The sequence below is a fragment of the Tauraco erythrolophus genome, chromosome 14 (assembly GCF_009769465.1).
Source record: "Tauraco erythrolophus isolate bTauEry1 chromosome 14, bTauEry1.pri, whole genome shotgun sequence".
In the NCBI taxonomy this organism is placed as follows: Eukaryota; Metazoa; Chordata; class Aves; order Musophagiformes; family Musophagidae; genus Tauraco; species Tauraco erythrolophus.
The window spans coordinates 21181473-21208940 of record NC_141478.1 but is presented as its reverse complement, the minus strand read 5'-3'; the positions used below and the strand labels follow the sequence as shown (position 1 = coordinate 21208940).

The following is a 27468-nucleotide window of genomic DNA, read 5'->3' as shown; positions in this document are numbered from 1 at the left end:
TGGGACAGAGCAGAAGGGTTGAAAGCCCCATGTCCCTCCATTTGAGAACTTCTTCTGCCCATCTTGACAACCTGAGGTCTGGGTCAGCCGGGAGGGGAAGGTCCTGCTCCCCGACAGCCCCACTGAAGTCAAGCCGGGGCCAGGCCACATGTGTGTTATTCACTTTGAAACTATGTGGGTAAACAGAGAAGTCTCCTCTTCCTGGTCCCACCTCGCAATCAAGCTGCATTTCTGCAGGCTGGAGGAGACAAGCCCTGGACCCCACCCCAGCAGGTAAAGGGGATGGTCTTGCTCACCACCCGGCGCAAGAAAAACGTGTGGCTCTGATTAGTCTCTTGGAATGACATATCCTCCTGCTTGGAGCTCCTTGAAGACATCCCACTGGCAGGATGGCAGCCCTTTCCCACCAGCTCTGATGTTTTTATCAGCTATGTCACACTCAGGTTTGGTCGCTCAGGAGCAGCGATGCTCACGACTTGCCGGTTTGCTCTACTGCTCAACTGGCAAGAGCCTGGCCAAGAGACCCAGCACTGGCCGCGAGGAAGAAGAAGAGATGATCTCTGCAAGAGAGGGACCTTCCTTCTAGCGCAGCAAAAGCCTCTGAGCTCTGGGGACTTGGTGGCCACCACCGCTGCTGAGAGTCCTGTGGGATGCTGCACCCTGACACCTTCCACCCTGGTCCTTGGGGTTCCTGCAAGTGCTCTCAGAAGGCCTCCTGACTTGTGGCTAGAGGCAGCCGAGCTTGGCTCTTCTCTAGAAAGCCTTCTTCTGTCTTGATGTCTTCTTCCCTGTCAGTGCCACGTGCTGAGGATTCCTAGTGGAAGAGGAGAAACCACCCTGGACCATCTTAGAGGCAAGAGAGCAACCTCCGGAGCAGGAATGAAACCAGCCCAGAGCCAGAGAGCCTCACAGAAGACTTTAAAGGGTTTCCAGCTCTCCTGAGACAGCGGTTTCTGCAAGCAGAAGGGGAGAAGAATGAAATAACCAAACCCAACACAAAGCCCTGCAGCTGCCTGTCCTCCCACACTGGGTAAAGGAGGGTCGGAGATGCCACGGTGATGCCATCAGAAGACCCTGGAGAAGTGAATCCACCTCCGACCCCAGCCAAGGAGGGAACCAAAAACGATTTAAAGACTTCAGGAGCATCTCGGTGCATCCGTGGGAGACGGATGCAGGCTGGGTGGGCAGGAGGCAGCTCACGGGTGGGGATGTGAGCTGCGCATGGGCTGATAGGACGTGAGTTGGCCCCAATGAGCACCCAAGCACCCAGATATCAGAGGTAGTTGATGGAGAACGGAGTCTCATAGCCATTCCCACACTGGGAACTGCTCTGAAATAAATCAATAAACCAGCCAGCAGCCGGCACTAGGGTTGGGAACTGGGTGGAGTTGGAAATCAGTCTCTTTTTTTGGTTTGTTTTTTTTTTTAATCTCTTGCCAGCTGACCTTTCGGCCAGGTCAGTTCCTGGACATCTTCACCCCCTAATCTCACCGATTAGTATCATTGGAAGGGAAAGCAGCAGATGGGCAAGGGCAGGTTGGAGGTGGGAATGGGACAGATGGGTCTGGGACAGGCTGGAGCTACCGGGCAGCAGCTCCTGGGCTGTGAAGCGTAATGCCCAGGCTGTCGTCTGTCTCCAGGGGCCGTATTCTGCCCGATCAACTTCTGCCCCCATCCCCACAGCCCGTGGTTCCTTTTCAGTGGCTCTGTGTGAGGTGCCATCCCCTGTTTACCCCAGCTGATTTAGTTGGGCTGCTGGGGTGCAGAAGACACCTGTGATCCTGCTGCTGGTTGGGAAGTGCCGGAGATGCTCCCACCTCGTCCATGCTCCTCTGCCTGCCTTCCTGAAGGAAAGATCACCATCCCCAGTGGCCTGCAGGCAGATGAGGAGCTGAAAAACTTCCAGCCTGGCTGGCAGAAGCCACGTCCATCCTCCATCAACTCAAGAGCCCATGGAGAAAGCAACCAACTGCTTGCTCTGGACCTTCACCAGCCCATTTCTCCTTGCACTGGGCAGTGATCCCACCTGGGACAGAGGAGCCTCCATTCTCAGTGAGGACTTTTTGTGCCTCGTTGAGGGGTCTGGTCCAGGTAAAGGGAAGATGTTCAGCCTCGGAGTGGCTGGTTGGTCCACCCATGCTCTCCCAGCTCCTTCAACAGCGAAAAAAAAAAAAAGCCCAGGGGCCGTGCAAGCCCGAGCCACCTCCTTAGTCATGGCATTGAGTTCATTTGTGGCTATAGGTGGCATTTCCGAGGCAGCCAAACCACAAGTTTAGCAAGAAACGCAACCCCCGGTCGCTCGGAGGGAGAGCGTCAGAGGGGTGGAGGGTTCCGCTTCGGGAGCAGGGCAGGCGGGCACGCCGCGGCCACGGGCGGTGGGAGAAGAGGAGGAAGGTCCACGTGTTGCCTAGGTTCAAACCAGGTGACCTCAACCAGAGCAGAGGAAAAAAAAAAAAAAGAGAGAAAAAAAAAAAAGAGGTAAACAAATCCAACAAAGAAATTGCAGCTTCCTCGGGCTGAGCTCTCGCAAGGCTGACCCAGAGTTACATCATGGTGCTCATTAGGTGCTGGCAGCAGGAGCCTGCAGCCTCGCAGCACCCTCCTGGGATCCCTCCGGCCTCCCAGGGTGCTCCTCCCGCTGCCTCTCGCCCTTCCCGTGTTCCAGGGGGGCCACAGCTGACTTGCACAGGGGGTCCCATAGGTACCCATCCTCACCCCATCCCTTGGGGATCCCATGGAGGCATCCCCTCCGCCCTGACTCCTTTGCTCCATAACCCACCCCAGCACCCCATAACCCACCCCAGCACCCTATAGCCCCCACAGAGCCATGAGGGACCCCCCGGGCCAGGAGGGGATGGCACCCCGACCTCTGCAAGCAAACACTCATCAGAGCTGTGCCAGTGAGGCCAACTTCCCGAAAACCTGGCAAACCTGGAACCCGTTATCCCTGCCCAGCCCCAGCTCTGACCCAGTCTGGCTCCGGCTCCGGAGCAGCCTGATGCCGTGCCAGCCAGTGGCAGGTTACTGCAGAGGGACCCAGCATGATTTCAGAGCCCAGGCAGGTGTGGGGTGCTGGGGCATGGACCTGGCTTCTCCATGAGGGTGCTTGTCCTGGTGCTCCCATGGCCGAGAGCTGCACGGCTGCTTCCAGCCGGAGCAGAGGGCAGCTCGCCAGCTTCCCTGAGTATCGCTCGCTGCCGCATCCAAGCCTTTTTCATCCATCTGTTCCTCGCCACGAAGCACTGAGCACGGTAGTTTCCCTGCCCTGCCTACTCTCCTCCTCCTCCTCTTCCTCCAAAAGAGGCTTTGGGCAATGCTGGGGTGTCCCCAGGGGTGACGGGAGCTGGGTGCCCAGGGAATGAACCCGGGTGGGGGGCTACACCAGGTGGGGAGGTGGCGAAAGGAGGGGGAGCCCCAACCCAGGGATCTCTGCTCCAGGGTGTGGGATTCCTGTGAAAACCTTTTTCTCCCAAGCCAGGAGGCTCCTTCACTCTGGCATGTGCCCTGATGCTGGGGAAGAAGCTGTGCCATGGGAATGACTTGGATATTCCATGGGTCACCGGCTTGGGGGTTGTTTGGGAGCGGGTGAGCCAGCCCAGCGCCAGCGTCCTGCCCTCCGAAAGAGCAGGGAATGTGTCTGGAGCATCCCAGAGGCTGCCCCAGCCCCGAGACCTTCCATGGTCGAAGCATCCAAACGTGCCGAGACTGAGCGAGTCCGGTCGCCAGGCTTCAGCGCCCACGCCGTGATGCCAAAGCGATTTTCCTTGGCTTTGGATGGGTTTTGTCGACCGAGGGGTGAGCGGCTGCTCCGGCCACCTCCTGGGACTTGCCAGGGAACATCCCAGCGGGAGGATTTGGGGAACAGCCTCGGAGCAGCCCGCTTGGCAGCCTCACCCCGGCACGGCTGCAGCCGGGCTCTCACCAGCCCTGCTCCAGGAAGCCGCCCCTCCACCCAGGGTGCCAGGAGCTGTCAGGAGCCCTAATTCATCACCTCCCCAACCGCCAAACGGCGGCTTTGGGTTTCGCTCTGGAGCAGGAAAAGAATCGAGGAGGGCAGAGGTTGTGTTCTGCAGGGCTATAAAATAATCCCACCGCCAGCTCCGTCGCCCAGGGAGAGGTGGCAGCAGCAGGACCGGGCGCCCCGGGGACTGCTCGACTTCTCCCGCCCCATGTCCTCCCCGAGGGTTTCGCGGGGCAAAACCTCCCGTGAGAACTCCCTGACTGGGAAACAACAGAGAAAAGAAACACCAAGGGTTTATTATTATTATTATTAATAATAATAATATTTTATTGTTATTTTTTCCAAGTGGGGGAATGGCGTGTGAACGCCGAAGCAATAATTCAAGCAGGAACGCGGAGCTGGAGAGAGCTTTCAGCTCTCAAACTCTACCAGAGCCTCAGCAGTTCGCTTTGTGCTCGTTCATCCACATCATTATTTTTATTTTCCTCCCTTTCCTCGGGAGAGCAGGATTGGATTTGGTTTCCATACTTCTTGCAGAGCAGCTGGCTGAGAATCCCCCTTGGCCGGTCAGGTCTGCTCCCACCCTGCCGTTCCATAGGTGTTGCCCATCTTCTGGGTGGGAAGGTGATGGTTTATGGCCCTTGGGGAATTTATCCCCCCTTCGCTGTTGCTGGGGGTTGGATACCTCGTTATCTGCAGATTATTACCTAGAGCTAACGAGATGCCTGCACCCACAGTTTGCCAGGTCTCACCTTTATTGCTTTCCCCGGGGCAGCGAGTCGGGCAGGTTGTTTTATTTGATTTACGAAGAACCCGTAGGCCCTGACGTGATGGAAATCCAAGTTTCGAAGGAGGCAAAGCCGGCGCGACGTTGGGCAAGCACCCAGGCCTGTCCCTGCCTTATCTTCTCCTAACTCATCGTAAAAAGTCATCTCACCTTGGGTGGAAGGAATTCCAGAGCCAGGAGGGGCAGGAGGAGGTGTCAAGCTGTCCTCTGCCACCAAACAACCCCCTCGGGGCATTTAAAAAAATATATATATATATCAGAGGATGGGGTCTGACTTCTCCAACAGAGAGAGAGACACAGGAGAGGGCACAGCCAGCGCTCGTCGGGGGCTGGAAGGGAGCCAGAACCTCTCCCACCTTCAACTCCATCTTGGCACTGAAAGAAACGTGGAGGAGGAGGAAACCCTGACCTTTATCTCTCCTCGATAAGTGTATTTGAAACTCAAGCACCCTGGAAGCTGTTGGGAAACCTCCCTCATAACCCTCCATCCTTCTCCCTCCGGCTGCCCCACCACTGCTCCATCCCTTCATCCCCATTTTCCTTCGCTGGCCAGCGTGGTGGGAGACCCAGCCCTTCTCCTCCAGCCGGGCTGAGCGTGGGGAATAGGTGAAGTGGAAATGAAGACAATCCGGGCACCTCTCTTACTCCAATTAGTTCAATAATTAGAGCCTCATCAAGGATGTCGCTGCCTCTGAGGATGTCTCCAAGGCTAACAAGGCTGGGAGGTCCCTGGTGGGATCCTGGGGCAGGGTGGGATGAGGTTAAAGCCACCTCTTGTCCTCTTGGATGGCGGCCCACGTTCCCTGCGGTATCCGCAGGATTTGCCTTCATCCCATCCTTCAGGAAATTGGGGACAACTGCTGCTGAGCCCCTAAACTGGTCCTGCGCTGAGCCCACGTCCGCCTTCCAGCATCCCCTGTGGTGGCATCCACAGGGACGTGGGTCCAGCAGGCATCTCCCATTCTCTGCTTGGGCTTGGATAATGTGGGGGTTGCTAGATGATTTGAGGATGAGAGAGGATGAGAGAAGGGGTTTTCTCATCCCTGCGGAAGCCTGCCCAGGTATTCGGAGCCAACCCAAGGCCTTTGTGGAAGGATGCAGGATTTAAGAACTTGGTAGCTGCAACATATGAAGGTGGTAGATGACCTTGAATTCTCACCTCTCCTTGTCTCACCTGCTCTCTGGAAACCAGAGCAGGACTTTACCGGGGAGCAAATCAAGGAGAAGAGGAAAATGAAGAGGGAAGAGGAATAAAGGCAAGATGCTCCTGGACCAAGCTGCCCCGGGTAGAGATCCATCCCCTGGCCACATCTGTCCCCACCTGGGGCACGGAATTTGGGAAGCTGGGGGGCTGGAGGCAGCAGCACTCTGAAGGCAGCCGGTTTCCTGAGCGCGGGGAGGGAGCCCCGAGCGCGGCAAAACCGCAGATGAAATCGCCCAAGCGATGAACCCGGAGATAGCCACCATCTCTGCCGGCGCTCAGAAGCCTCAAAAAGAAAATTGAAAACCACACGGCCAAAATTTGACTAATTTGGGCCAAGCTTCACCTCCCCAGGCTGGAGTTAAGGCCGCAGGGTCACCCGTGTTGCTCCCCGATCAGCTGGGTGTCCCCCCCCGGGTGCTCACCCACCACGGAGGGTGCTGGAGGAGCAAAGAGTTTCAGCCATGCCCTGGTTGAAACTACTCGTTTACCACCCATTGTAGCCCAAAGGCCGTTTTCCTAAGTGCTTATGTCTTAAAAAATTTAAAAAAAACTTTAAAAAATTTTACAAATGTGAAAAAAACACGGAAAAAATGTGAAAAAAAGTGAAAAAATGTGAAGAAATGTGAAAAAATGTGAAAAAAGGTGTAAAAAATAATTAAAAAAAGGTTAAAAAAAGGTAAAAAAAAATAATAAAGGGTAAAAAAAATAATAAAAAAATTAATAGCCATTTCTTTTGAGGCTGGTGCCTCCTGTGCTGGTGGCAGTGGCAGGTTTGATGCCTCAGCAACCAGCAGGTTTGTCACCTCTGGGGCGATTTCGGTTGCTACCGAAGAGATGAATCACGCAGGAAGTCGAGAGGGGAGGAAATTCTCAGCAAAAAGGAGAAAACGGGGCAGGTGTTAGCTCAGAGGACAGGTAGAACACCCCCCCCAACCCTGCTCCAGGGAAATTCAAGACTCCTGGTTGTTTCTCGAGGGAAATTCGATGGGATAAAACGCACGTTTGAGAAGTCAGCACGAAAATAAAGCATCGTGGAGGAGGCTGAAGTGAAAACCTCTTATCTCGCAGCGCTGAAAAATCTTTTTAGGAGGAAAAGGATAGTACAGATATTACAGATTTTTTTTTTTAAAAAGCAACAAAAAAAACCCCATCAGGTCAAAAACCAAGGGGAATATTTAGGTGAGATTTAATTTTAAGGGTTCAGCTGAACAACCAGCAGCAGAGAAGTGTCCAAATCCGGGTGAGGAAGGGTTTCTGGTGTCAAATTATCAAGTGTATCAACGAGCTCAAGCTTAAAGGGATTGATTATCCCTTTAAAAAAGGGATTATTTTTACCTCGCCATGTCGAGCGAGGTAAAAATTAACAGTGATATTTTTTTATGATCCTAAATCCAAATAATGAGCTTTACCATCCTGAAATTTTCTTGTTTTAATAAAGAAAAACTCCGACATGTTCTGTACTAACACACAACACCTGAAAATCAATAACTTGATAATTATTAGATAATGGTGTTATGATTTGACCAAAGAAAATATTCCAGGCAGCACATGATCGATGAACTCCAGACAAGGCAATCATGTATAAACAGCAGAGCTGAGCGACTGGAAATTCAGAGCCGGCTCCTCCCAGCTACTTATTTTCTTTGCAGGAATCAACTGCTGCTTGAAAAAAAACCCACCAAAACTGCCAGAAATTAAAGCAAATCATAAAGGAAAAAGAACGGATGTGGAGCCAAGGAGAGGAGAATTCCAACCCCAGCTTCTGGGGCTTTGTTTATAAGGTTTTTAGTCATTTGTATCTAGAATTAGGCACATTCCTGAGCCACGCGATGAACCGGGGCCAAAAAGAGCGCGAGCGGCTCCGTGTGTCTCCAGGAGCTGGGAATAGGGTAGATCCCTTCCTGAAATAATCCATGTACAGCCCATTCCCTATCGATAATCATTGCATCACCTTTACATTTAGTAAATGTAAAGCTCATTCCCTTGGGAAACCTCCAAGGGAACCGTTTTCCTCCCCCTTCTCCTGCCACCTGCCCCCTGAAGATGCCGGGACGTTTCGGTTTCCAATAAAACCGCACTCAGGCGACGGCGTTTTGAGGCACCTCTGGACCATATCCGGCGAAAAGGCTAAAAAAAAAAGGAGAAATTCTTTTTCCTTGCTTAGAAAGTTTTATTTCTCGCTCCCAGTGGGAGCTGAGCCTCTGCCACCACTTCACTCCGTGACCTTGGGCAACTCACTTAATCTCGCAGCATCTGTGTCACTGGATTAATCGTATTTACGGGCCTTTTATGAGGGTTAATTATTAGTTGGGCAATGTTTGAGTGGACCTTTTCGGAAGGCGATTCCTTGGATAACCGTTGAATGTTCATGCCAGCAAACAGAGTCGGGGCTCGGCTCCTTGTGCTGCGTGGGGGTCCCCTGTGCAGGGAGAGGGGGGTAAATCCAGGAGGAAAGTCTTTTCTTTGGGGAGGGGGGTTAAGAACCGATTCCCAGCCCACCCCAGCCCGTCAGTAGATCCCTCAGCTTCCCTCCGTCCCTGCACATGAGATGGGAAAGCAGATGGATGGACTGCATCCAGTCCCCCTGATCCTGGTGGGCTTGGGCTGGGCAGGGGGGGGACTCCTCTGTAGGGGGGTTCTCCCTGTAATGGGGGCTGTGCCTTAACAGGGGGTCTCATGATGCAGGGATGGCCTGAAATGAGGGGTCCCCTTAATGAGGGATCCTCCTTAATGGGGGCTGTCTGCAGTGGGGACTCCCCTTAATGGGGGTCTTTCCTAATGGGGACTGCCCTTAATGGGGGCTCCTCTTAATGGGGGGTCCTCCTTAATGGGGGCTGCCTGCAGTGGGGGCTCCCCTTAATGGGGGGTCCTCCTTAATGGGGGCTGCCTGCAGTGGGGGCTCCTCTTAATGGGGGGTCCTCCTTAATGGGGACTGCCTGCAGTGGGGGCTCTCCTTAATGGGAGGGTCCTCCCTAATGGGGGTTGCCTGCAATGGGGGCTCATCCCTAATGGAGGCTCCGTACAACAGGGGATCCCCTTAATGGGGCTTCCCCCCGGCGTAGGCTCCCCACACGCCTACTCCTCCATAACTGGGGGGCCTTGCTGCAACGGGGACCCTTCCATCCCAGGGGCTCCTCGCTGCGGGGGTTCCCCGTACCGGGGCAGCACCGGGTAGTGCGGGGCAGAGCCCGGCGCGGCTCAGCGCACATGTGGCGGGCTGGGCTGGCCTGTCCCATCCCGGCCCGGCCTGTCCCCTCCTCCGGCCGGCCCACATGCACACCCAGCCCTCCCGCCTCCTCCTCCTCCTCCTCCTCCTCCTCCTCCCACTTCCTCCGCACGATGCGGGCTGCCGGCCGAGCGGGGCAGCGGCAGCCGGGCCCCCCCCGCCGCCGAGCCCCCCGCCCGGCCCCGTAGAGATGCTCCGGGGGAGGCAGCGCGTCTCCGCCGCCGTAGGTGAGTGCGGGGCCGGGATCGGGTCCCTCCTGCGCGGTGGGTTTGGGGAAGAACAGCGGGGACGTACCAGAGCCGGAGGGATGCGGGCGGGCAGCTCGGGCTCCGGCCCCCGCCCAGCCGGGGGGGTGCACCGGGAACCCCGACCCGCCGTACCCCGCTTGCCTTTGGGCTCTCCTCGGGGGGGGGATAAAGCTCCCGGCCAGGGGTATGCACTTCAGGGGGGGTTCCCCCCCGCCCCCGCCACAACTTTCCCGTGCCCTGTGTTAAGATTTTCCCGCACATCGTGTGTTTCTCGGCGGGCGATGCAGGGAATAATGGGCTGGAAGCTCCAGTTCCAGGGCTTTTACCCATTTATGGACACTTTAGTTGGTGCGGCTGATGCACGGCGCGTTCGGCCCCCCCACCCCACCCCCCCTGCGTGGGTGTAAACCCGCCGAGGGTTATTTTTGGGGGTCACTGCGGTGCCTCGTGGCCAGGCGGGGGGTGCTGCGACACCCGGGGGGCCGGAGAGCGGGGGGTGGGTCCCTGCCCGAGCACGACCCACCCGGGACATCCCTAAACCCCCCTAAATACTCCGCTGTGGACCTGCGGGCAGTCGCCCTGCCCGTGGCACATGCTTTGTGAAATGGGTGGGTTTGGGTTTTTTTTTAATGGTTTTAGAAAAGTGGACGTTGCTGGGGCTTTTTGAGGAGTAACGACCCAATTTGCAATACAAGCGGTGGCACGCTGGGCATGTGGAAGGGGCGATCGTGCCTTTAAAAGCCCCTGGCTCCGCCCGAGTGAAGGCTCCGCTTGGGATTTTTTCCTACCTGGGAATAACTCGGGAGTTGCGGGATTTTTTTTTTTGTTTTGGAAGTGGGATGAGCTGGAAAACGAGGGAGCTGGAACCGTTGAGGCCTCTTGTTTGCTCCCCCGAACTTGCTGCGGGACGAGGATGCCCGATGCTGCCGGGGGGGGGGGGGGGGGGGGGGGGGGATGTTTTGGGGGGTTGTGGAGCTGCGGGACAGTCCGAGGATGCCCGATACCGGCGGGCTTAGGAGATTTTGAGTCTCTAAAATTTTTGGCGAGGAGCAACGGAAGGAGGGGGGGGTACGGGGCGGGGGAGTCCCCGTGCCCTTTCGCTCTGCCAGACTCGAGGAGGTTCCGCTTGCGCGCAGCGGGGCGGCACGTGCTCCCCCGCCTTTGGTTTTACTTTGCTCCTTCCCGGCCAAACAGCCACTTCGGGAGAAAAAAAATAAAAAAGAAAAGAAGAGGGGAAAAAAAAAAAAAATCATGAAGAAGAAGGGAAAAAAAAAAACAAACAAACATGAAGAAGAGGGGAAAAAGAAGAGGGGGGGGGGGGGGAAATCAACGCATGAAGAAGAAGGAAAAAAAAAGCTCCCAAAAAGCAAGAATAAAAATAAAAAGGCCTCAATCGGTGGTGTTTAACCCACCCACTGCCTTCCCCAGCCGTGTGGTTTCGGTATCGCAGGCGCTGGCCGCACGTGTTAGCGCTGACCCGGGTGTCCCCCACCCCCGCGGCCCCGATCCGCGGGTGCCCCGGCGGAGCCCGGCCCCGGCAGCTCTCCCGCGGCCGGGGGGAAGGAAGGAAGGAAGGAAGGAGGGAGGAAGGGAGGGGGTCGTCGCTCTGGCTGCCAGGGGATAGTCCCGCAGGGAAAGGGCTGATGGTGGGAGCGAGGGCAGAGCTGTTTTCTTGGCTCTCAAATGGCGCAGGTGTAGGGACGGCACCAGCCGGGGCACCGAATCCCTGGGAAGGGATTGGGGTGTTCCCGAGGGGAAGGGTCTCCTTCTTAAGGGGGTTACGAGGCCTTTTCCCTCCCTTCCCTCCCCCTCAAAAAGGGGCCTCCATTGCGCCGGTGGCAGATGATTTGGAAAAGGGACGTTTGGGCGATGTCCCTGACTCTGTGAGTAGATGGGCGCGTTTCAGGGAAAGGGGAAAAAAAACAGCAAGGAAATGTCGGAAGTCACAAGATTGCAGCTTTCTGGGTCAGTTTGTCCACTCTGAGCATCGTCAGTGCATGGAAGGGATCCGTCAGTGCATGGAAGGGATCCCACGCCTGCATCTTCCCTCCCACACAGCATCTCCCGGGGAGACGGATTTAACCACCGCCCTCCCCAGAGATCCCTCTTGGGCCGCTGCTGGGTGGGGAGAGCGGGAGCCTGGAAAGGAAAATAACCCTGTTGGGGTTTTTTTTTCGCCAATCTTTTCCAATTTGTAGGCAGCATTTTCCCTGGATTTAAGCGGTGACCAATTTAATTGGTACTGGATGTCTTGGAAATGACCCTCAGGCTCCGGAGGATAAAGCAGTCACTCCACGACCCCTTTTTTTGGGGGAGCTGCTGTGGGGGTGTGAGGGGGAAGATGAGCTTCCTTCTTAACCGCAGGGAAGCATCATCCCTCCAAAGACATTTTCATCTGGAAGCCTCCAATGTGCACAGGAGCCTGGGAAAGCAGCATCCTGCCTGGAAAACAAGAAATCATGGAAGTTTGGAAAAGAAACCCAACCCAAAGAACGGCAGAGGGGCTCAGCCCTCTCCATCGTGCCAGAGCTGCTGTTTTGGGGCAAATCGCTGGCTTTGAGCTGGTCTGCATGGGGTTGGCTCCTGGCCCCCCCACCCCAGGCTGGTACAGCTGGGTAGGGGCACTCACGCTAGCCTGGTGGCCCCCGTTTCTGCCTGGACGTGGGCTGGGGGGCCGAGCTGGTGCGGGGGGGAGAGCTGGCACAGGGTGCAGCGTGCGGTTTGCCGGAGCGGGCTGCGTGCGGCTCGGTGCCGGGCTCCAGCCATGCTGCAGAGCGGAGCCACCACACTGGGGGCCCTTATCTGCCCTCGCAGGTCGCCCTGGTTATCTGCTTCGTTTCCCCTTCTGTGGACAAGGCTTTTATCTTATCTCCATGCTCTCTTCCTCTGTTTCCTTCTTTGCTTCTCTGCTAACTCTTGCCACAAAAAGAATAAAAAAAACCCAAACCTGGGGAGGGTGAAGAACAGACACAAGATCCCACTGCAGTACATCCATCCATGGGTTTGGGGGGGTGCTGTGGGTCATGCTTGGGAGATGCTGGGTGATGTTTGGCCATGCTAGAAGGATGCTGGGTGATGTTTGACTACGCTGGGAGACGTTGGGTGATGTGTGGCCGTGCTTGGGAGATGCTGGGTGATGTTTGCCTCTGCCTGGGAGATGTTGGGTGATATTTGCCCATGCTTGGGAGATGCTGAGCCATGGTCCAGTGATGCACAGGCAGGTCTTGTGGCTTGCTCAGGTGATGTACATGATGCTTAGGTGATGCTGGGAGGATGCTGTTTGATGGCCCGGTGATGCTCAAGCAATGCTCAGATGTTTCAGTGGAATGCTCAGGAGACGCTGGGCAGTACTGGGGGGATGCTGGGTGATGCCGGGACATACTGGGGGGACACTTGTGATGCTCAGGAGCAGTGGGGCGCTGGCAGGAAGGCCGGGCAATGCTGGGATGGTCTGCCAGCTCCACCTGCTGGCACCCACCACCAGGCACTGTGAGCCAGCACCCGGGCCCTGCCACAGCAGCAGCCCAAAACCAGAAGAGACCCTGAGCCCCAGGCTGCTGTGTTGGGGGAAAAGCCTCGAATTAGCTTGAAAGGTGAAACTGGGGGGGAGTGTTGGCATTTTGGGTGCTCTGTGTTTATGTCTCATCGTGGTCTGCTGGCCCTTCACTGGAGCTGCTCCGGCTTTGCTTCCCGGTGCCTGCAACAGCCGCTCCTTGAGGCTTTGAAACCAAAGCAGTGAGAGCTTTGCAGAGCTGCTTTTCCAAGGAAAGGCATGGAGAAACGCTCGGCCAGCCTGCTCCTGATGCATTTTGTGTCTCCCTCTCCCATCCAGGAAGGCCAGCTCACCCCTCCCGTCGCACGCCCTGGTCGGGACACCGGCACCAACGTGTAAATGGCCTCGAAACGACACTTGGAGTCTCCGGACCCCGTGATTTTCAACAAGCTACCTCGGCTGGAGATGGAAACTCCCGCCGCCGCCTTCCCCGCCGGCATCTGCAAATCCAGCCCCGGCCCCCACCCCGAAAACCATTTCAACTACAAGGGCTCCTACTTCGCCTGCCCGCTGCAAAGCCCCGACGGCCCCGAGCAGCCCTGGCATGCTGGAGCCTGGCAACTGCCTACCAGCATTACGGCTCCAGTGCCGGCAGCCAGCCCGTGCCAGCGGAGGAGCCACTGATAAGCTGCCATCTCTACCGACCCGATAACCCGGGGAGCAGGCTGCAGCCCTCGGGTGCCAAAATGCCAAGGACAGCCTGATGCAGGAGCTGCTGATGGTGAGGGAGAAGCGGAGCAGCCCGCCGCCGGCCCCGGGACACCCCTTCCCGGTGAAGAGGCCAGTGGCGGTGAACAAGGTGGCCCCGCTGGCCATCCCCAAGCCGGTGTACGGAGCTCCAGCGTGCTTCATGGACCCTGCGCTGGCTGTGCCGCTGGCACCCCTGGCAGAGAACCCGCCACCGAGAGTGGGGGATGCGGACTGGGCCACCCCCGCCAGCCACCCCTTCCGCCCCGGCGAGCTCCGTGGTGGCACCAGGCTGCACAGGAAGGGTCCCCGCTCTGAGCCCGGCCTCCCTGCGCTGCCTCCCAGCCTGGCACTACCCACCAGGGAGAAGGTGGGCTCCCCCGTCGCCTTCTCCCCCTACTACTTTGAGAAATACAGGGGTCCCCCCGCTCCCCCCTTCCTGGAAGCCAACTGCCCCATTGCCCACGGCCGGAGGAAAGTGCCCGAGGTCCCTGGGCTCAACCCGGACCCCTGGCCCAAGCGCCGGCCACCTGCTGCCAGCTCGGTGTACTGGGAGAGGCCACCGACGCGTTACCCGCACCCCCACTACCCGCTGCCCCTCCGGAGGGCCGCCCTCCCCTCCCACCCCTCAGCTCCCATCGCGGAGCCGCAGCCCGGCACCTACAAAGGCTTCGGCTTTGCGGGAAGCGCCGAGCCCTTTCCCAGCTCTTACCTTAAGCCCCAAGCACCGAGGAGCTACTTTCCTGGCTCCTTGGACACCTACGTGCCGAGGGCAGGTGGCACTGGCACGGTGGCGTTGCCGCCTGCCAAGTTGGCAGCGCTGCCGAGGGACGCCGAGCTGCCGCGGCGAGCCCGCTACTTGCCGAGCCCTGGCTTTGCCTTCGGTCCCGCCGACGGAGCCGGATTCAGCACCTCCTTGGCTGGCACGGAGGTGGGCTTCGAGCGGCACCGGGCAGAAAGTCCCTGGAGGCCAGCGGCGACGAGGCACACCAGCGCTTTCCAACCTGTCTGTGCCCCGGAGAGGGTGCCTGGGGGCTCTGCTGGGCTCGCAGAGACCCTTCCCGAAGGAGAAGGGCACTGGGTGAATCCCAGCCTGGGGGAGCAGGAGCCCCCTGACTCGGGGAGGAGGAGACCCAGCCCAGTCTCCCAGGACACCCTTGGCAGGGGACCCCTGGCTCCCATCGTCGTCACCTGCGAGGTGAAGGACGCAGCCGAGGAGCTTGTCCCCATGTCCCCGTCCACACCGCCCGCCAGAGGGGCTGGAAGACCCGAGGAATGGTGAGGGTTCTTTCCTCCCCACCCATGCCGGTGATCAACAACGTCTTCAGCCTGGCACCATACCAAGACTACCTGGAAGGCACTGAGGGCTCAGCCCAGGTCCCCTTCTGCAGGGAACATCTCCGGGGGGACACCCCACCCCAAAACCTGGTGGGCAGCTGGGAGCCCACCACCCTCGGTGAGGGCTCGGTCATGTCCAGCCTGCTACCTGCGGCCGCCCTGGGCTGAAGACCAGCAGCAGCCCTGCCAAGAGCCAAGAGAAAAGCTTTTATGGAGAATCCCCAAAAAGCCAAAGCTTGTGCCCCAAGAGCCAGGATCTGGGGGGGCAGCCCCGGTGGGGCGGGGAGCGAGGAGCAGCCCCCGAGCACGTCGCACTGGACCTCAGCTTGAAGAAGAGACTGGTGAAAGCCGAAGAGACCGGGGGACCTGTCGAGCATACAGAGGGGACACCGGCCAGGGAGGGTGCCGAGGAGGAGAACGAGGGTCCAGGGGGGAAAGCGGGGGTGGGAGAGGGGTCCAAGCCCCCGGCGCTGCCCGCGCTGCTCAAGGCGGGCTCTGAGGACAAGAGCAGCTTCCAGAGCTCGGCCACCTTCATGTTCAGAAAATACAAGCTGCTGCGCCCTCTCCTACCCAGACTCAGCGCCCCCCCTGCCCAGCCCAGCGCCCATGCTGGTGCCCACACCGGTGCCCACACTGGTGCCCACAGCACTGCCGGTGCCCATGCTGGTGCCCACGCCGCCACCAGTGCCCACTCCGCCACCAGTGCCCACACCGCCGCTGGTGCCACTCCGCTGCCAGCACCCACGCCACCACCGGTGCCCGTGCTCGTGCCCACGCCGCCGCCGGTGCCCACGCCACCACTGATGCCCGCGCCGCCGCCGGTGCCCACGCCACCACTGATGCCCGCGCCGCCGCCGGTACCCACGCCACCACTGGTGCCCGCGCCGCCGCCGGTACCCACGCCACCACTGGTGCCCGCGCCGCCGCCAGTGCCCACACCGCCGCCGGTGCCCACACCGCCGCTGGTGCCCACGCCGCCGCCACGCCAAGCCCCTGCCCCACTCACCGCCGCCGCCCAGTATTTCACCAACCTGCACACCTCGCTCTGCGACGTCATTTCACGCTCCGTGTCCAAGTCGTCCCCGGAGCTCCTGCAGGAATGGTTGAAGAAGGTAGAGCTGGAGGAGGAGAAGGTTGGAGAGATGCCCAAATTGCCCCCCAAGCCCAAGAATGGCTCCAAGACCCCCGAACCTCAGAAGGCCATCAAAGGCAAGGAGATCTGGCTGACTTTCCAAGACGTGACTGCTCTCCTCACCAGACTGCTGTCTCAGCTGAAGACCTTCATGTTAGCTCGCAAGTGTCCTTTCCCCCACGTAGTCCGGGCAGGAGCTGTCTTCATCCCCATCCATGTGGTGAAGGAGAAGCTCTTCCCCAAGCTCCCTGGGGCCTCTGTTGACCAAGTGCTGCAGGAGCACAAGGTGGAACTGCGTCCCACCACCCTCTCGGAGGAGAGGCACTTGAGGGACCTGGAGCTGAAGAGCTGCACCTCACGCATGCTGAAGCTCCTGGCCATCAAGCAGCTCCCTGACATCTACCTGGACCTGCTCAACCTCCACTGGCACGACTCCATCAGACAGCAGCTTGGTAGGTAGCCTGGTATCTCCTGTGGAGGGCTGGGGTCACCGGTGGATCCCTGGGAGTCTTCCAGGGAAGATCCAGATGCTGCTCTTTGGTGGGAGCATCCATCTTGCATGGTCCCTCAGCATCCTCGTCTTAGCGAGTGTTCTGCAGAGCAGAATATTTAGCTTTTCTCCATGGTTGTGGAAGGAGAAAGCTTGCTGGGGTGGGTGGTGGTGGTGGAGCTGGGGATTGTCCTTGCCTGGGTGAGAAGAGTCATCCCAGCAGTGTTGAGGAGGTGTCGGTTATAGAATCATAGAAGAGTTTGGGTTGGAAAGGACCTTCCAGACCATCTAGTTCCAACACCCCTACTGTGGGCAGGGACACCTTCCACTAGACCAGGTTGCTCAAAGCCTCATCCAACCTGGCCCTGAACACCTCCAGAAGGTCACTTCCAGGCCACCTTCCCCTCCAAGGGCAGCGGAACCAGGCAGCTCGGGAACACACTGGGAGCGGGGCGATGTGTGTGCCAGGTGCTGGACCTGCCACCCATGGGTGTCCCATCCCACCACCCTGCCCTGTCCAGATGCTCTTGCTGCTGCTCAAGGCCATCACCAACAACCTCGATTTCTTACAGGTCGGAGCTCGCAGGCTGGCCAGCACCCCTCCAAGTAGGTAACTCTTCTCCTGTGTGTCTTCAGAGGGATTTGTGGAATCTATGCGTGGTTACGTGAAGGTGTTTGTGGTGATGGGGACCTTGGGCTGTCTGCGAGGAGCACACGGGTGGTCCCGCTGCCTGGGCTGGGCTGGAGCAGGGGGATTATTTGGGGTGAGGAGGTGAAGACGGTGCTGTCCCCGACCGCGCTCGTCCTCTCCCAGGTAGCCGTGGCGCAGAGGCACCGAAAGCCACTGGCAAAGCGACGGCCATTGGTAGCCCAACGCTGAGGACGGTTGCCGAGACAAAACGTGGAGATGCTCAGCTCCCACAGACGGGGACAGATCCTCCTGGGATACTGGTGCCTGGAGGCCACCAACATGGCGGGGACCCTCCGAGGACGATGCTCGGGGTGGAGCACAACCCAGAGATGCTCCACGGTGGAGCCGTGGTGGTACCCCAGTGTCCCGCTCCTCCGGCCACCACCGGGAGGGAACAGCTGGAGTCCCGGAGGGCCGGAGCAACATCCAGCCCTGCCAAAGGAGGCTTCAGACACGTCGTTCCCTACTTTGGCCCTTCCTCCGGGTTTTAATCTTTATCCAGCGACTTCACACAACACGAAGGGTCGAGGGAATCGTGATTCCCGTAGTTACGGGACTGGGGGGGGTGGTTTGTGTGTCATTTTAATGAAGACATTTTAAAAATGTAACGAGTTTACCTTTATAAGGAGCTGCTGCCTTCAGGTTATGTGGGTTGGTTTTTTGCTCGTTTTGAGGGGTTTTTTTTTAAATATATAGTAATTTATAGTTGTCTTTGTATTTAAACTCCCACCTGTCTGCTGTGCCGGACAGAGGCGGCAGGAGCAATGGGAGCTTCGGTCCTGAAAGGCTGAAAAGGCTGCCAGAAAGATTTGAAAGCCGCTAAAAGAAACTCCAACCTTGGCACACACGGAACCCACGGCCAACGTGGGAGATGCATGTTTGGGGATGACCTGGACGGAGCCGTGACCCCCCGGGCACAGGCGGGAGAGGGGAGTGGTGCTGCCAGGCCTCGGAAGGAGAGAGCTGTTTCCATCCCGCTGGCACCGAGGGGCTGACGGGCATCCCGGGAGGGGTCCTGGCAGCTGAGGATGGATGGATGGATGGATGGATGGATGGATGGATGGATGGATGGATGGACAGATGGATGCTGCTCACCCACTCTGCAGCGGCGATCCACAGCAGAGGCCTTACAAACTCAACACTCAGGGTGTTTTTCCAGCTGATGCACAGAGCATGGAGGAACAAAACAAGGATTTTTTTTTTTTTTAATTATTTCACTACAGGAAATATTTATTTTAAAATAAGAAAACGAAGGGGGAAAAAAAGAAAAAAAAAAACAAACCTTACCCAAACCCTACCATAGATTTTTTTTTTTTAGCTGAAAGGTGCATTTGCCAGCCTGGGCAGGTGGCTGCCAGGTTTTCCATGGGTGCCTTTCTGCTTTTCCACTGGGATGTACTGGCCGTGGAGGGGGGGGAAACGGGGCTGGGGGAGCTGGTGCTGGTCCCTTCCCCCACCACGGCTGTGCATAACGTAAAGCCATTGGGAAAGCAGCATTTGTTAATAATACTGTACATTTTTATATAGCTATATCTATATATAAGATTCCAGGGAAGAAAGTTCCTTCACTTTATTTAATATTTTGTAAGAATAAGAATTTTAAGAGGCGCTTCGCCTGATTAAAAGGGTTCGGCTCGTTTCCAACCACGCCACGCTTCAGTCTCTGCTTGCCAGCGGGGGACCTTTCTGGGGACCAGAGCTGGGTGGGGGGTCCCCAAGTCAGCACCCAGCATCACCTGGGCAAACCAAACCGCAGGTTTGGCCCCCCCATCCAAATATTGAGGAGCAGCGGCTGCGTCCGGGGCTGGTGCTTGGGGAACTTGGCGAGGAGCAAGGGAAGGAGACCCATCCAACTGGGGAAGGGGCTTCACCTGGGGAAGGGCTGGTTAGCTGGGGTGTTAATGGGGAGCAGCTGGAATGGAGTCCCTCCCCACCCACCCACCCCCTCCACCCCTGGGAAATGAGATAAAAGCACAGGGCTGGAGTAGAGGCTTGGTGCTTTCTTCTCCTTGGGTGCTGGCAGGTGAGGGGATGGTTGAAGAAGCTGTGTTGGCCTTGGAGGGGGTTATCTGGGATAAGGGGGATGTTTTGGGCAGGGAAGCTGGTAATGTCTGAGCTTGAGGCTGGTTTCTCCTCTGGGAACCTCCTGGGTGATGCTGAGGTCTTGGCATGAACCTTTCTGGAGCTGGAGAAGCTGCTTGGAGCTGCTGGAGACCAGGGGGGGTGTTTTGACAAGGGCTCTCTGGGCTCCAGTGGGGGGTTCTCTGGGGATGGGCCAGTCACTGGGGTGGGGGAGAGCCTAGAGGGACCCAACCTAAAGCTCCTGCTGTGTGTCCCTGCAGCTGGGCTCTCCCATGGCATCTCTGGAGCAGAGCCGGGGGACAGGACCCCCAGACCCTGCTGATGTTGCTGCTGTCTGGCCAAAAATGATGCTCCGTGGTGAGAGGGAAGGGGCTGTGGGCTGGGGTGCTGCCAGCGGGCTGCGGGGCAGAGCCTTCCTGGTGCTGGCTGTCTGTCTGTCTGCCACCACCCTGTCCTACAGCCTGGGCTCCCTGGCTGCTCCTCTGAGCCCCCGGCGAGGGCTGGGTGATGGGGCTGTGCGCGGGGATCCGCTTGACCGCCTGGCAACGCAGCAGCACGGGAGGGTGCTGATGGGCACCCCGGGCTGCTCCCCAGAGGTGGAAGGAGACATGACCCATGGTATGGATGCTGAGGGATGGAGTACGGGGGCACTGACCACTGCCTCTCTGGGGGTCCCCACCACTTCCCCAGTGTGGCTGAGGCCTCCCCTCTTGTCCACGGCTACCACTGTGCTGGAGGTGGTGCCCAACCGGTTGGTGTCACCCAAAGGAGCTGCTGAGGAGGTTCATGTCCCATCTGATGCTTCAGCATGGACACCGACGGGTGCTCCATCCCAAAGCCCCAGCACAGGGGATCAGCCCGGAGGTGAGCAGGCATCCCCTGACCACCAGACCCCGCTCCGCAGAGCGGATCTCAGCCCAGCCATGAGCTCTCAGCCTCCTGTGGCGCTCACGGCCAGTGACTCACCTCCTCGGGCCGGAGCTGTGGCAGCAGCGCGGGGTCCCAGCAGCACACCTGTGTCCGATCCGTATACAGCCGGTGGCTTCTCTGGTGGCCAGCATGGAGCTTCTGTTGCTGGAGCCATGAGGAGCTGCAATGAGCAGAAGGATGAGGTGAGACCAAGCCCTGGCTTGCCTGGGGATGAGGACCATGCTGCTGCTCCTCACCTGGTGCCCCTTCCAGAGGTGCCATCAGAAAGGGCATCCAGCTTGACCAAAACGCATCCTGGCACTGTGTGGGAACCCTCTGCTGTGACACCCCAGACGCTCTGGGACACGCAGCCCACTGGCACCTTCCTGCGTGGCAAAGCTGCTGCTCTGCTGCTGGATGCTGTCTTGGCCAAGATCCCAGGAAATGGGTCTGGACTTCTAGCCACTGTCTCGGCACCTCCTCCCAGTGCTGCGTCAGCTCGTGGTGTCGGCCCGCCTGCGAGTGCTGGATCCCTCCCTTCCAATGGCAGGATCTGAGGAACCTGCTGTCACCTTGGAGGAGCAAAGTGACCTGTCTTCCTCCCTGTGTGGCTGACTCTGCTGACCTCCACCAAATCCCACCTTTCTGCCTGGACCAGGGCACCCCAGACTGGGGTGAGCTCAACAGCCCCTGATGCCATCCCAGAGCCCGGAGTGACTGAATCACCCTGCAAAGATGGAACTGCTATGGTGGCTTCCCCCTCTCCAAGAGCTGCAGATTGTGACACGTGCCACTCTCCTGGGGTCACCTACCCAGTGGTCATCTCTGCGTCCAGACCCCTTCCTCGTAACAGTATCCAAGGATGCACCCACAACAGACAACACGGGACCAACGAGGATGCTGGGGACGAGCGTGCTGCCTGGATGGGTGGCTCCAGCAGAAGCAGCCGAGCACAGTGAGCCCAGGACGGCATCAGCAGCACCAGCTGCTGCTCCAGCAGGACCTCCAGGAACCCACCCATGCCAGCCCAAGCTCTGCACCCCCTCCCAGCTCCAAGGACCCTGCTCCAGAGCGTTGCTCTGAGGCTGTGCACACACACCAGCACCACAATCTTGCTATCTCCACCCAACCTGTTGGCTTCCACTGGGGTGGTGCAGGCAGCCAGCTCCCTGCTCAGCTCTCAGACCTCAGCTGCACTAGCAGGAACGACGCCAGATGCTCAGTCCATGCCCAGTCACTCCATCACCTCCCAGCACCCCTCTGTAACCAGAGAGCATCACCCTGTGGCTGCAGGAGAAGCCTCCACCCCAGCTGAGCTGATGACTATGGGCACACCTGACTCCTCAGGGGTGAAGCCCCCTGTATCCCACCCCTCTCCTGCGCAGCCTCTGCCGTGCACGTGCTGCCCTTGCAATTCCGGCTGTTGACATCCCTTACAGCGTGGCTCTGAGCAGCAGGGCTTCAGGGAGCTACAGGGAGCTGGAGGAAAAAGTGATGCTGATGGTGAGTGTGGGAGATGGTCGGTGGAGATGGTGGTTCTTTTGGGTGTTGGTGCAGGGGGGAAGCAGCCTGAGAAGCTGGTGCAGCAAGCCCTGTGGAGGTGAGGAACCTGCATCAGCCTTGGCTTGGTCTGTCACCCACCTGGGCATGGTGTGGGGTGAGTCATCCCTGGCACTCTCAGTGGGAGCTGGCCTGTGGGGTGCTCGATTCGAGGTGGGACTGGGCTCCCCCTCGCCTCTGGCAGCTAGGAGAGCTGTTGCACGTCGTGTCAGTGCTCGGGTATTCCCTCCGTGGCTGACGGCAGCCCTGGGCACACCAGCTCAGCCATGACCATCCCCAGCATTCCTCCCTCGGCCAACCAGAGCGACTGCCCTCGTGTTTGTTGCACACCTCCTGGATGGTGCCCTCTTCATGCCAGGGGGATTGGCAAAGAGCCCCCCCAGTTAATGGTGCTTCTTTCTTCCAGCTAAACCAAATGCTGTCCACCTACAAGACCTTCCTGTGGGCAAACATCCTCGAGTTCATGTGATGTATGCAGCTCTGCCCTGCGGCAACAGGCGAGATGAGGGTGGGTTTGGCTTGGAGGATGGGTTTTGCTTGGCAAAATGCGTCCAGATGGGTCTTGTGAGGCGGCCACACTCCCTCCCTGGGGTCATTGTCCCAACGGATCCTCGTTGGAAGTGTTTGAGGCTCTGGACAAAGCCTCCTGAGACCTCTCTGTGGGTGGGGTGTTAATGTGGGGAATGATGGGAGCAGCTTTAGATCCCCCCCTCCCAAGAGGAGGTGGGCTGCCCATCATCTCATCTCTCTCCCAGGAACGGTTCGGTGGTGGTGCGAGCGGAGGCTGTGTTCCGGGGGGATGCTCCTGCTCCCACCAACTCCCCACCTCATCCGGACAGGTCGTCACAGAGGCGAGCAGGGGAAGGAGCACCTTCAGCTGGCAACTGGAGCCACAGTCTGTCCAGGTCCAGTGGTAAGCTGCGGAGATTCTCCTGCAGCAGAGTGGCTGCTGTCAGTGTCCTCCCTAGACATCCATCAAAGCCAAAACCCACCTAGTTTGGACTTCAGGCTTCACCTTCACTTAATGTCCTCTCTTCTGACTCACACAAAGCCCTCCAGTGCTGAGGATGCTGGAGACCACATCTGCAGCGTGTCAGACCTGTGTGGTCTAGTGCTTCTGCTAAACTCTCTGGCTTCCCCTCCTTGACCTGCTTCTCCTCTCCTGGGAGGTGGCACATACCAAGCCCTTCCACCACAAAAGGGATGGGGTCCTCATCTTCACTCAGCTGCCCTGCTGGCTTCTACTTTCAGTCTCTGGCAGAGGATGAGTCCAATTAATATCTCCAAGAAGATGGAGGAACAGGCATGGGCATAACTGTCTTCTGAACTCTTCTAGGCTTTAGCCTGGAGAACCTGGACCCGGAGAAGCTGTCCATCCTTTCACTGTCGTCCACCTCGGGAGGAGCAGGGCAGAACACCTGGAGGGGTTTGAATAGTGAGGTATGGTGAACCTTGGTGGCCCTTCCAAAGGATGATGCAGGGGACTTGTCCCATCACGGGCACAGGCTGGCTGCTGCACTGCCTGTGTGGTGGGACCATGTCTGCTGAAGGAGGGGCAAGGTGTGAGCCTGTTGTCCCTTCATCTAGGTGGTTCAGTCTCTCAGTGCCCTCTACCATGTGAGGAACTTCACTATCACTCAGCTCAGGTATGGGACCAACTGCTCCTTTCCAAAGCCTTTGGTTAAATTACCTTTGCTACCTCTTGTGCCACCTGCTCTCCTGCCTTGCTCAGAGCCCTTCTCTCCCCTTAGGAACCTCAGTGGAGACCTGGACATCACTGGAGAGATCTATCTCGACACGATTGCCCATGCTGATGTTGCAGAGATTCTACAAGCCTTGACAGCTCTTGCAACCTACTCTGTGGACCTGACATCCCTCTCAGTGGAGGGTAAGGATGGTCCCTGTGTGTGGCAGGGCTTGCTGCAAGCTCTGCTCACCTAGCAAGTGTCTCTTGCCTCTTCGGAGCCAGGCTGCACCTCCAGGTTTACCCAGTCTCCTTCCTCATCACCAACAGACACTTCAGTGAGGACCTTATGGATCCACTTGCTATAGGGGCACCAGGAGCTCTCCAGAGACCTTGGTTATGTGGTAGGCATGGCTGGTGGGATGGGGCTGGGGTCCTCCTGGGTGCTGAGAAAAAGAGGCTGAGGACCACTGGAGGAAGAGGGACTGCTTTGGGGTTGTCCCAACCAGACCCTCAACTCCATGGCTGTGGTAGAAACCTGCTGAAGGCAGGTTCTGAGGCTTTAGTGGCAGGTTATCTCTGATGGTTCTTCTGGCCACTGCAATGCATCCAGGGACCTGGAGGTGCTGCTGGACCACTGCTGCTCCATGTCCTTGCTTTAGTGGTTGTCCCAGCTCTGTTGTGGCTGTGGATGTGGTGGTCTGTCTGGGTGAAATGCTGGGTGAAATGCTCTGAAGGCTGGTGGGGAGCTGAGTAAAACCTCTCTTCCAGGTGGCAAGAGCTCTGAGGAACCACAGGAGCTTCCTGCAAGTGGTGATAAGAGGATTCTTGTGAGTGGGAGCAGAGGGTCTGCCTGGGCAGGAGGGAGGGATGGGGTTTACAGATCCAGGGAGGTCTCCCTGAAGATATCAACCAGCAGATCATGGCTGTTGGGTGTATCATATTTGCCACAGAAGGGTTTTGCAGCAGGCCAAGTGTTGACCCACTGTCTCAGGAGTGACTTGCCAGACCCCCAGCGATGGTCCCTTTGTCCCAAAGAGCAGATGCAAGACCAAAGCCTCCCTGAGTGCGGAGACACCATCCTGGGGGCCCCTCTGAGCAAAACCAGCTGTCAGTCCGTGGGATGTGTGTGTGTGGGATGATGTGATGTGTGGCTGTGGGATGATGGTGAGACTTGGCAGCTGCTGGAGCTCTTCCCACCCCTGTCTACAGGCCTGGCTCCTTGATCTGCCATGGGGACCTGGTTTTCCAGCACCCTGCTCCAACAGCCTGGAGGTTTTGGAGGCACTCGTGCTCTCGGTTGGGCCAACAAGGCTTTAGCTGGTTCAGACTTCCAGGTGGACCCATACTCTCTTGCTGTGGGAGGTAAGATTCCCTTTGGGGGCATGGGAACACAGCTTCACCCATGTGTGGCTCCATGCCTGCAGCCTGAGCAAAGCAGATCCATGACCAACTAGATCCAGATCCCTTATGCAAAGGGAGGGTTGAGATGTCTTGGCTGGAGAGGTGACCAGCTTGTGATGGTTGATCTGAAAGTACAATTTCCAGAAACAACCATGCCCTGTCCCTCTGCACAGGTTTTTTTTGGGGGGGGACTGAAGCTGGAGGGACCCACCTGCTGCATGCTGGTGTAGGGCAGGAGAGAAGGGTTATCCAGAGAGGGCACAGAGGGTGTCAAATACATGTTATTGGCATCTCATATGGGTGGGTGGCCCCCACCCTGTGGGGCAGAGCCCTCATGTCCTCCATCCCGTATAACGCTGCTTTCCACTCTAGAGGACCACCCTGGAGCCTCCCCTGCCTGAACCAGGCTTCCCTGACTATGGTGTGGCCATCCTGGTCCTGTGCAGCCTCTGCATCATCACTGTTCCCCGTCATCTTGCTGGTGGTAAGGGTGACATCTGTCTGTCCGTCCGTCTGCTGGGTTGGATGGACACAAGCTGGGGTGAAGCAGCCACAGACCCTGTGCAAGGGGAGTGCAGAGTAGAGGGACCAAGTGTGGCTGCAGCCTCCATGTTCTCCTCCCTAAGTGTCTGCGGGTCAAGAGGCTCAGCTGGCGGGACGTGGCAGGTCCTCTGGGACAGGAGAGACCCTGAAGCGGGGACCCAAACTCTGGAAATGGATAACCAGGGGTTCTGGGCAGCCTCTGAACAGGCAAGTGGCCTTTGGTCCCTGGAATTCATTTCTGTGCCTTGGAACTGGGGGGACACAGGTCCCTGTTGTACTTGGTGCTGGTCCGGGGTGATGCCAGGAGTTGGGGACCCCCTTGGGAGGTGGGCATGGTGACTTCTCCCTCCTCTTGCTTGCAGGACACTGAGGATGCTTAGAGACACTGGCAAAAAACTCTGCCTGATGAGAGAAGATGCAGCTGATGGGGGAGGGAGGGGGGAGCCCAAATGGGGGGTCTGTTGAGGGGGAGAGATGCTGAGAAGAGTTACCTCTGCTCATTGGGCTGTGGCTGCCATGTGCCCCTTGAGAAGAATGCAAGCTCAGAGGCTTGGAGGAATGACTTTGGATGTTAAACCTTTAATAAACTCTTTGTAGGATGTCAAACCTGGCTGCAGATGGTCTTTGCTGCTCCCTCCTTTACACCCAGCCTTGCCTTAAGAGCTTCAAGCTCTCCTCCACGGACCTGGCTTTGAGCTTGGTCTTTTCCAGCTCTTGATGAATGTGTTGGGTTTTTTTCCCCACCCAAAAGCTTGGGGTTTGTGTGTTTTATTTTGTTTTGTAGGTGTTTGGGGTTTTTTTTTTCCCCTCCTTGTGTGTGGGAAGGGGCTCTGCATGGAGGCAGAAACCAGCTCTACTTAAAGACACTCACTTCAAAAGAAAGTTCAGTTTTTATTATTTTTCATTTATTCTATAATTAAAGGTCATCCCGTCCTGCTCTCCTCCAAAGCTGCCTCTCTGGTAGTGAGGGGCAAAACTTGCCCCCATCCTGCTTGTGGGGTGCTTGTAGCCTGGGAGGGCTGGTCCGGGGGATGCTGCGGGCAGGGATGTGCTGAGCTTCTCCTCCTTTCCAAGGGGGAGAGGGGTTAAAACCAGCCCTTCATTCTGCTCTGCAATACAAGGAACCCACTTAGTGCTCCTCACCTTCCACCCTCCCCTGCCAGCTCCTGCTGGAAATGACCCACAAGCAGTGGGTTCCGTGGAAGGGGAAGGACCTGCTCCATCCTCAAACCCTGAGAAAATCAGAACTTGGTGGCCTGAAGGCACAAAGCAGCTGCTGCTTGTCAACTCAAATCTGTAGGGTTGGCTTTGCAAATCAAGGACTGAGAACTTCCTCCAGAACTGACTCACCTCCTCTCTTGGATGCCACCTACCCCCAGCACGTGAGTGAAGAGTAATAAGTGTAACCCAAAGCCTGACCAGACCAGTCCTGTGGTGCTTAGGAGGAAGAAAGGAAGCGATTCTATAGAAATGTCTTTAAATGACAGTTTTCTGTAAGTGACACCCAAGGTGCAGGCAGGAGCCAGCTGACCTGCAGTGAGAAGATGAAGCACATCAAGAAAGGGGGAATCCCAACAACTGGTGTGAGAGTCAGCCTGAAAAAGACAAACCATAATGATGAAAAAGAAGGCAGGGGGGAAAAAATATATACATCCTGATTTATCTAGAAATGACATGGCAGGGCTGTTTGGCAGCGGAAAGTCACTAGGGTGAACGACTGGGGCCTGCTGGGTCCCTGCCTGCTGCCCTTGAACCCCACAGCGTCGCTGGGGTCCCACCAGCACCGTCCCCCTCCCCTGGTTCGTGCCGCGGCCCCGCACCGGGCACCGAGACCCGCTGGGCTTTGCCGGGTGCCGGTGCTCCGGGTGCCACCACCGTGTCACCGCGCTCCTGGGTGACCCAGCCGGCACCGGGGCCCCCGTTCCGCTCCATTCCCAATCCCCGCCCGGGGCGCCCCGGGCGGAGCGGC

The 27468-nt window shown here is 57.8% G+C and overlaps 1 protein-coding gene across 1 annotated transcript; it reads left to right on the top strand.

Annotated features, from left to right (window-relative positions):
* Window positions 1-13318: 13318 nt before the first annotated feature.
* Window positions 13319-17236, top strand: PRMT2IP (PRMT2 interacting protein). Its single transcript, XM_086620579.1, is given in 6 exon segments — window positions 13319-13517; window positions 13520-13651; window positions 13654-14925; window positions 14928-15094; window positions 15253-16588; window positions 17199-17236. Coding segments are annotated over 6 exon segments (3144 nt in total).
* Window positions 17237-27468: the final 10232 nt, after the last annotated feature.